Source organism: Phascolarctos cinereus, unplaced genomic scaffold (assembly GCF_003287225.1).
Source record: "Phascolarctos cinereus isolate Bilbo 61053 unplaced genomic scaffold, phaCin_HiC Scaffold_5;HRSCAF=322, whole genome shotgun sequence".
NCBI lineage: Eukaryota > Metazoa > Chordata > Mammalia > Diprotodontia > Phascolarctidae > Phascolarctos > Phascolarctos cinereus.
Genome location: NW_027555958.1, coordinates 71,224,341 through 71,235,064, shown reverse-complemented (window position 1 = coordinate 71,235,064; position 10,724 = coordinate 71,224,341). Strand labels below are relative to the sequence as shown.

The 10,724-nt window shown below is 35.7% G+C and overlaps 1 protein-coding gene across 1 annotated transcript in view; it reads right to left on the bottom strand.

Annotated features, from left to right (window-relative positions):
* Positions 1–906: 906 nt before the first annotated feature.
* Positions 907–10,724, bottom strand: part of PLPPR5 (phospholipid phosphatase related 5) — a 175,677-nt gene continuing 165,859 nt past the window's right edge. The window contains exon 6 of the mRNA XM_020999640.2: positions 907–1,131. Coding sequence (XP_020855299.1) covers positions 1,099–1,131 — 33 coding nt within the window. The 3' untranslated portion in view covers positions 907–1,098. The remainder of the gene's footprint in view (positions 1,132–10,724) is intronic.

The window sequence follows — 10,724 nt, the reverse complement described above, 5'->3', positions numbered from 1 at the left end:
TTCTCTCTATATATGACACATCCCATAGTAGCATGTAAGTTCTTTAAGGGTAGGGATTGTACTACTTTTCTTTGCCTCTCCAGCACTAACATAGTGCCCTGAATATAGGAAGTGCTTAATGAATGTTTTTCAGCTGAACAGAATGGAATCTTTCCCAGCCTGATAATCAACACCTTTCTCAGTCTCGCCACCCTCTTGCTCGAAAAACAAGGTATATGCCAAGATGATATGCTAACCACGTTTGTGGCTTTCATATAACTTATATGATGTATAATTGTGTATCTCTTTCCCATTTAAATTACACAGAAATTTTGAGAGTCCAGTGTTCAGGATGGAGCCTTTAACCTATTGAGATACTGCTACCAACACAGTATTGGCCAATAAAAGTCATCACTGTTCTGTACTGTTATTTCAACTATCCTACATACAATCAGCATTCAAAAAAAATCCCTACAGTTCAACATTTCAACCACAATTATCAGGAAAAATCCAAATAAATATATTTTTAATTATGATACATTACTCATTACAGTATAAATGGGCATTTTCCCTTCAAAAGCAGGAGCACCAGTCTGAGAATGTTCAGGAGGAATGGTATTTTAAGTAAAGTATACTATAATACAATGTGCAAATGTTATTTCAATACATAACATATTAAAAATAAAAGAAACTTTACACACAGAAATATGTTTCAATGAAAATGACTATACTGAAGTCAAGAAAAAAAGACACAAAACTCCCTAAACTTTTTGACTGTGAAAGCCTGTTTTAAACTAAATATGACATACTGCTGAATAGATAGATGAATCACTGAAAAGCTTAACTAGACCTGTATAGTGGGTATTCTCATACAAATCTGGAGAGCACATAGTTTGCTTTTCATACTTGAGATGGTTTTGTGGGACTGTAACATGAAATTTGAATACTTAAGGAGCATTTTTTAAAAAAATAAAGTTGACGTAGACTTCAATATTGTATGAATGATCAGCGACCAGACGTTTTTATAAACTGATCCTGCTATCAAAAAACTTTGGGACTCATGAATGGACTGTGAAAAGGGAAGATGTCCAATGCAGTGAAAAAGCATTCAGTTCAACATCATGTGACTTCTGCGAAGGCTGTGATGTGGTTCTGTAAATGCAAAAGAAAATTTAGAGTCAGAGTCATGGAAACATTGGCCTTAGATTTGGAACTTTTTTAATGCTCAGACATGAGCAGGTGGTTAGCATAATATAAGAGGGGTCATATTTATAACTTGTTTATCCTTTTCTGTAACTCATACATCATTAAGTGGTTGAGACACCAATGCACAGAAAATTGGTTCCTATGGAATTTTAGTGACAGTGATATATCTTATTAACTCAATTTATTTTTACTAGTTAAATAGACTAGCATTCCATACCTGTCCCATTCAAAATTAACATTGAAATCTGGAGGAATGAAAATGGCACTTCCAGGCAGCCTCTCATACTGGTTTTCAGTATTAATAGAATTTTAATGTTGCTCTATGTTGGATTTTAAGATTAATTGCTCCCTGTGAGGCAGATGGCGGGGAGTGAGGTGGAAATACTTGGACTGAAATGATGCTTGCTAACTGACAAAAAAAAAAAAACACAAAAGAAAAACTACTCCACACTTTGTTTTGATGCATAATTCAGAGTCAGACTTTCTTGTTTGCAAAGCTTTAATTGTTTAAATCTCATGTGAGATTTATAGTCTTTATAGTTTTTTTCTAATTATTAAAATTATTTTCCCACAGAATCAGATATGTCACAAACAGATCATGCTTTTTAGAATATTGATAGAATATGTTTGGCAATGACATTAATAGAATCCAAGTACTAGCTCTTTCCTTCTCCCTAGCATCATATATAAAGGGTTTGGACTGTTTTTTTTCCCCCTCATGTGTAAAGCACTAGCTGTTGTCATCTGTTGTAAAGGCTAACTTACGATGTGTTGTTCCCTCCAATGATTCTTGAATTATTTTTGCTCTTTGAATTAAATGCTTATTCTATCAACAGGAAAATGCTTTTAGCTGCTAAAATGGTAAGCGAAAAACCATTAAACTTGTCTTTCTTTACAAAGTACAAAGATGGGAGGGATATCATTCATATTTAATCTGAACATCAGAAAGTTACATTCACTATTGGAAAAGAGTTTTTGTTTTTGTGACTGAATAGTGGAATTCTGGAGAGGATAAAATAAATGTTGATTCTTCAAGTAGTTTTTATATAATATCTTTGCAAATTGTAAAGAATAAGTATTTCATTAAAGTAGAATGAGAAGAATTATGACTTCTATATACACTTGGGTCACTTGAAGGGAAAGATAGAAAAACAGAAACATTTAAACATATTAAAGATATTGTGAAAAATTTCAGTGTATTCTTTTTGAACTAAAAGAAAATAAGTTGGGCAAAGTGGGGAATGGGAGCTCTAGATCCATGATTTTCTTGGTTCGGAGAACTACCTGTATAAAAACTCCCTCCATCAATATAAATTAGCAATTTAGGCTTAGAAGATTGTTATGACTGATATGTTAAATGAGTATGTCATGGTCACAACAAACATATGGATATTAGACCAGACCTTTGATTTCATTGGCATAGGGAACTCCCAGTGAGGAAATTCCTTCTACCAATGCAGATAAGCACCTGCTCTTCAACTTTAATGGAATGGAAAAGCATTTTAAAGTGGCCTTTTATTTTATTTATGCTAAGTGCTAGACATGAAAAGAGTAAAGTGAGATAGTTCCTGTTTTCAAGGGATTGTGATTCTAGTTGGGGGAGCCAACATGTCACACAAAGGAAAGCCCAGCTGGTGGACGGATGAAAAAGGACCTTTAAAAAAGGATCTTTAAAGGTGGGTGACAAGGCCAAGGAGTCTTAGGATGCACATTTGGGAGGAAGAGCTCTTTTGGGATCTCAGTGGGAAAGTTTCAGGGTGGGGCCACTGGGTTGTCTGGGGCACTGTGACTTGTCACATAGCCAGTATGTGTTAGAAGACAGACTTGGCCTGTAACTATACTCGACTGTCAAAGCCTCTTTTCTTTATTACCCAGTCTCTGAAATTCAAACCTGAAGAGAAGCAACTTACTTTTCTGCTCTTCAGTAGGGAGAATGGCACATGGCTGAGAAGAAGACATAGTCAGCTTTCCTGGTTCAATCATAAACTCCTGACATAAATGTGATGATTGATTTTTCATGTAGGTGCTTTTCCAAATTTTTAACAATTCATGACAAAGAAGCTGAGAATAGTAACTAGATATCTGCAAGGTACCCTGAGCTCTCTAAAGAAAAACATAAATGTGGTTTCATAAAAAGCTGGTCAGTCAGAATAGCAGAATTCCCTATGAGAGTGTGAAAGACATGATAGATTAATTGAAAGTGAAAGGTTGCATATAGACTCCATCTGTCCAAAATTGTTGCCAAATCAGCAAACTGGAACCATCACCTACAGGACATGTTTGATATCAAAACTGGACAGAAATTCATATGACCTTGGAAGTGTCTGATAATGAGCCATAAGCATTTGGGAGTAATGTGGTAGGTATAAAGGACATCAGAGGAGAGATCATAAACAGGAAGAGATATTGGAAGACAAAGTAGAGAGTTAACAAGTGTTGCTTCGTAGATTCATCATCGAATCAGCATTTTCATCAGTGACCTAGAAAATGGAGTAATGAGTACACTCATTAAGTTTGCTGCCGATGATACCATGCTGGCATGGACAACCAGCATCCTGGAAGACAGAATTAGAATTCCAAATGACCTTAATAAATCAGAAATGTGATCAGAAACAAACCAAACCAAATTCCAAAATGACAAGTGTGAGCAGTACAGCTGGAGAAGGAAAACAAATTGCATCCATCCAGAAAGGGGATAGAGTTCTGTGCAAATATGGTCCATAAAGATCTTGAGGTTTCAGTGGGTAAAGTCTGCAAAGTAACAATGCATTTTAAAAAACAAACAAAAACCCCAAGCATCATCCTGATATGTCTCTGTCTACATCTACTGATACATCATCATTATGTTTCTAGGGTGGAGAGAGATGAAAAAAATAGTCATGACATTTAAAACACTCCGTATGTTACTACATTATAAAAATAAAATGAAATTCATGTGTTCTAGATATAAGTTAAATGAAATCACTTGCTTTCTCATTCATATCTCCAGATAGCCTGCACATCCTAGATTCCCTTTGGGGAAAATGACCTCAGGGCCAGGATCAAAATATCAGCTAAACAATTTTGTGCATATACTGAGGTCACTTCTCAGATGCTTTTCCTCTCATGATTGCTTAGTGGAAGTATTCCTTTTGGGATCTGTCTTTTAAAAAAAAAAGGTCAATAACTTTGAAAGGCCAGAAGATAGAAAAATAAAGCTTATGAAGCCAGATGAATGGAATTTGGATGATCCCATATGGAGGAGATAAGGATAAGGGGAATTTTAATAATGCCATTAAAGCACATAAAGTTTTCTTACAGAAAATGTAGCCAGCATTTTTCCCCCTTCAGTAAATTCTGAATGAAAAAATCTCAGACTTCTATTGTAATCAGTCAATCAATCAATTAACAAGCATAGAATCAAAGTATTGTAGAGAGCTGGAAGGGCTCTCAGAGGTCACTGGTCCAAATCCCTGCGGTGGCAGAGAGTTATTGTATTTTCCCCATTTTAGAATAAGGCTTACTTTCCAGTATAAATGAGAATTCATATCTAATTCCTATTTTTCCCCCTTTCTTTCTCCCTGTTCTTTTGTAAGGTTGACCAAAAGAAAAACAATTTACCCTCAAACCTGTGAAATCAATGACAGACTACCAGATTAGGAAGTTTCACTCTTTTTCTGAAACCCAACAAACTGCTCCTAAGGCCAATGACTTACCAGTGAGCTGTCAACCAGCATGTCTATACAGTTTTTCTGAACACCATAAATACCCATGGGAAAAATGGGATCTTATTCAGAAGTCCACTAGGCCTAGAGAGGCATACTCGTCTATATGTCTTCTTTCCTAGCCTTTTGGTTTAATATATAGGATATCTTTTACTGACATATTCTAAAATGTAAAAAAAATAATAAAGGGTTTCCTTAAGAAAATATCCTTGATTTTTTAGATAAGAAAAGTAAGCTTCAGATATGTTAAATGACTTACCCATGGTCACATAGCTAGTAAGCTGAGATCTAGACAAATGCCTCCTGATCCCAAGCCCAGTAATCTTTTTCACCATACTATATTGTCTTTAAAAGCAAAATTAATTCTCAGTCTTCTAGGGGAAGCTTTAGATGTGTAATTCACCAAACAGAGCATAGGAGGAATAACTACAAACTCCCCAAATTCCTTCTCATCTATCAAATGCTGTCATTCTAAGCTTCAGATAACAGGGATTTTTTTGTTTTTATAAATGAGTAAAATGACAAATTTGAAATATGTTTACTTTATGGCAATTGTGCAGACAGGTATCTCATTGCTCGTGCTCTTTATCCTTCTTCCAACGGCAATTTTCTCAGAGAAATCAATGCCAAAATTTCACTTGGTCTTTTCAGATCACCTTTCCTAACAAATCCTCCCTGGGGTATAAACTAGGAAAATTTGTGTAAGCTGCTTTATAGTGGACTCCCCCTTTCAGCAGGCCATAGTACAGAACTCAATGAATGCAATTATAAACCTTGTAAAAATGGAAACAAATATGAGGCACACCAAAAACTCATGCAGAAATGTTTAAATCATATACACAAAAGGCAAATGGTGACACCATGTTCAACAGTTAAATAAGAGGACTGATTACTAGTCTATTTAGGCAATTATACATGCTGGAGAGGAAAGAGCATGAACTGAATAAAAAGAACCATGAAATATTTTAAATGAACCATTCTTTGGGAGCAATTCATCCAAATCCACAGCAAATAGGGAAGCAAAATACTAAGGCCTAATCCTTGAGTGCAGGGATCCTGGGGGTGGAAATGACCACTTTCTTTGTCAAAAATAGCTTTAGCATGTAGAATTGCTCATTGCAAATTCTCGAATGTGTCAATCTTCTAAAAATGCTAGATTGTACATGAAAAATTTCTTTTTCTTATTTATATTCTGTGTTGCCCTTTCCTGAACTTACATTGTGTCTCTAGTTTTTAAAATCATATTTAAAAATCATAAAACTGGCATTAATTGTGCCATGAAAATTTGGCTACCCTTTTCTACCTGACAAGATCTGCCTCTCACTCATTTCATTTTTTAAAAATAGAAAAATGAAAAGAAAGCTCACTGGGGAAGTGATTAGAATTAAAGCATGAGGGGAAAAAATCTTTAAAAAGGTATAATTAAAGGCAATCAGAAATGAAAACTACCATATTGAGGAAATGCTTACTTCTATCCTTTGAGCAGTTAAACACCAAGGCAAAATGAAATAGAATTGTGTGGCTAAAAGTAGAAAGAGTAAATGTTTCTGCCACTCCATTTCCTGGACACATTTTTACTATAATCTAAACCTGCACAGAAGGATGTGATTTCCTTTCTTTGCCTTAGTTTTAAAACCCAACCCACACACGTTAGTGCGCTCTAGCGCACATACGTTTATTGCCTTAATTGAAGATGTTCAAATTGGTTCATTCCAGTGATCCAGCTGAAGAACCTAGCCAGGCAATCTTTAAAAGAATTTCCCTGTGAAGTTTCTTCTTGAAAATTATCAATACCTTGTGTCCGTGACACCTACAATATGAGTCATGAAATTGTCCTCAATCATTAGTTCATCTATTTGCATCTTATGCCATTGTAATCAAATTTCTATGTCACGATCATGTGAGACAAAATGCTTAGCTTGGCTAGTCTTCCATCTCCCTCCATCACCGTTGTCAGAAATCAACTCCAGTTTTTTTTAAGCTGAAAAAAAGTAGGTGTCATGAATATGCTTAGAATTTAATTATTTATCTTATTGGTACTATTTTCAGCATCCCGGATTGATACATGAAAAGATCACTCCACAAAAGTATCCAGCATTTGTCTATGGTGTAATCTTGACAATTTCACAACAATTGAAACTGTGTTTAGATTAGACTCACAACTCAAAACTTTGGGTGCATTTGTCGCCCATCATCACAGATGACCTTTTTCCTGTGGAGACTTAGGGGCTCAAAAAAATTCTGAATGTGATAAGTGCTTAAAAAAACCCTTACTACTGTTTTCTTGTTATTGCTCCCTAACTGAAAACCCGTCATGGGGAAGCAATGAGACCCAGGGCACCTGCTTAATCTTTTTGACAGATAAAGTAGGCAGAGCATATTTGTCTCTGAAGCCAGACGAGATCCTTACATTGCTCATGCCTTTGAAGATCCAGATACTAGCCACATAAATTTGGGGTTTTGCCAAACCCAAGTTTCTCCACTGATCACCCCCTTTTCTTTCCTGCCATTGTTCTCACACACTTTTACTGACTCACACTCTTCACATTTTACATAGTTGTTTAGTAGGGTCCAACTCCCTGTGTCTCCATTTTGAGGTTTTCTTTACAAAGATACAGGAGTGGTTTGCCACTTCCTTCTTCAGCTCATTTTATAGATGAGGAACTGGGTCAAACAGGGTTAAGTGGCTTGCCCAGGGTCACACAGCTACAGTGCTCTCTATCTGCTGTACCACCTAGTTGCATGACTAAATAACATCTTACACACACACACACACACACACACACACACACACACACACACACACACATATACTGATGATCTTCATTTCAAACATACCCAACTTCTATTTCATTCATTCAATAAAAATTCCATGCCCCATAGTACAACCAGGGACCATATAGAATAATACCAAATGGTTATCAAACATAAAATAACATATAGACTTTCTTAAGTAAGGAATTTGGGACAACTATATCTACATTATTAATAAATAAAAGAATTTTTGTCATATGTCCAATGAAATGACATACTATTAGAAGAAATGAACTACATCAATAAAACAAGAACACAAAATAAAGTTGCAGCTACGCAGAAAGATGGCACATGGACCATCCTTGGAGGAGCAGGTGATTCAAAAGACTTGGTTTCATCATGTTCTCAGAGACAATACAAAAATATCTCTGCTCAATTACAATAAGAAACATCATTTTGTGAGATATTTTGTCACATACAGTACTTCTCATGGACATAAATGAAAAGGAAACCTATGAATATGATAGCAACTTATGCACCCATGTTGTAGGGAGAAAGACAAAGCACAATTAAGGCCCTGTCCTCAGTGACCTTACATTTTAATTGTAGAGATAGGTAATGGACATAAACATGTTCATCAACCTAGCATCTTCCTCTTACAGATCCCAACCTGAATATGACAATAAGACACATCATTTTATGAGACACCTGGTTATATTGTCTTGTTGTGCTCATGATAAGCATAAGCCAGAAGAACACTATTAAATTAAGATTATTGCAGCATGGGCTATAGAGATAGATGAAAGAGGGTAATTCTATGAAGGATCCTCCCAACCAAATCAACATAGTTTAATGTGTAGGTGCTTAAATTCAAAAGTAGAAAATTTTATTCAAGCTTATAAATTATATAATAAACATGTCCCTATATTTTATGAATGTTTTCTTTAAATAGAAACCTTGGATAATACAGAAAGAATAAATTTGAATATCTCTTAGAAGAAAATGATCTACCAGTCTGAACAGGTACAGTCCAGAGTACAGCACCTACCTATAAGATCAGCAGCAGTCTACTGTTGTGCTGACCTAATCCTACATCAGGAACTTGCCAAGCTCAGCTGGTGCAAGGGGGAGAGTAATTAGACTTTGCCTAGGATCAAATCATTTTGAGAACACTGAAATCTTTCAGGTCCCCAACATGAACTGATTTTGAGATTCTGGAATAACAAAATACCTAATATTTCAAGAAAATATCAATAGGACCAACCCAGATTTTCCCTTGGAAATGTGCAGAGTACAGTTCTATCATCAAGTCTAAAATCAGGAGGTAGGCTGGAAGAATGAGAATTCCACCCTAAAAAGCAATTATGATGACAAGGGATGTCCAACACACAAACCCAAAAGAAGAGAATGATTCCTAAATCTCTATAAATAAAACTTCAAAGGAAAATACAGCTTGGGCACATATTCAACTAGAATTCGTGGAAGAGATGAAATTAGAGTTATTTTTTTTTAATCAATGAAAAGAGCACTGGAGGGAAAAAATGGAAAAGAAGTGAGTTCTGGAAGCAAGAATTGGAAGAGAATCAATGATTTGGCACAAAGGGTATACAACCTTACCCAAACAGCAGTTCTCTGAAAATTTAGAATGATCTAAAGTGATGCCAGTGACTCCATGAAACCATAAGACATATTAAAGCAAATTCAAAAGACCAAAAAATAGAAGAAAATATAAAGTATCTCATAACAAAACAACTGACCTGAAAAACAGATGAGGAAAAAAGAATTAAGAATCATTGGACCCTGAAAAAACATCAAAAAAGGATCCTAGAAATTGTATTTCAAGTAATCTTAAAAGAAAACTTTTCAGATATCTTAGAACCAAAGGACAAGGTAGAAGTAGGAAGAATCCACCAGTCACCTCCTCAAAGAAATCCCAAACTAAAAATTCCCAGGAACATTGTAGACAAAACCCAGAGTTTCCAGGTCAAAGAAAAAAGTACTGCAAGCAGCCAAGAAGAAAGAGTTCAAGTACCAAAGAGTCAGGATTACATAGCATTCACCACTATAAAGAAACTCAGAATATAATATTCACAAAGACAAAGAATACAGGCTTATAGCCAAGAATAACTTATCCAGAAAAACTGAACATAATCCTACAGTAAGGTGGAAAATAAGCCTTTGCTGAAATAAAGGACTTCCAAATATTCCTGATGATCGGATAGAGCTGTACAGAAACTTTGAAGTTCAAACACAGGAGTTAGGAGAAGCATAAAAAGTAAATGAAAAATCACAAGGACTCAAAAGCTTTTGGTAGCTTCCCTTTGCTTACTGAATAAAGTATAAATGGCTGACCCTAGTATTCAAGGGCCCTATAAACTAGCTCCTATTTATCTTTTTATGCTTATCCTATACTACTCCCCAATCTATACTTTATGTTCCATAATAACTGGATTATTATCTCTCATTCATCCTTTTATGGTCCTTTCTTATTGTACCTTTACTTCCCTCATGCCTGGAATGGAATCATCCCCCTCATATTCTCATTCTCAGTCTTTTGAATTCCCTCCTTTTATTCCAAGATTCAATTCAGGTTTTGCCTTTTCTATGGAGAATTCCTTAACACACACTCCCACTCCCCAAGTGAAAATGGTCTCTCCTCAAATTTCTCACAATACTTTTCAAGATGTCTCCATTGTACTTATCTCCTTTTCCCTTGTATTATAATTATTTGCGTACATGCTTTCCTCTTTTTAGATTGTAAGCTCCTCCAGAGTTACATTTGTGTGGTATCTATATTTGAATCTCCAGCAATCGTCATGGTTCTTTGCACACAGTAGAAGCTTAGTAAATGGTCAGCTAGTGGATAGAGTGCCAGACCTGTAGTCAGGAAGACTTGAGTCCAATTCAGCCTCAGACTTAGTAGCTGTGTAACCCTAGGCAAGTCACTTAACCCTGTTGGCCTCAGTTTCCCCATCTGTAAAATGAGCTGGAGAAGGAAATGGCAAACCACTCCAGTACCTTTGCCAAGAAATCTCCAAATGGGGTCATGAAGAGTTGAATATGATTGAAACAGATGAATAA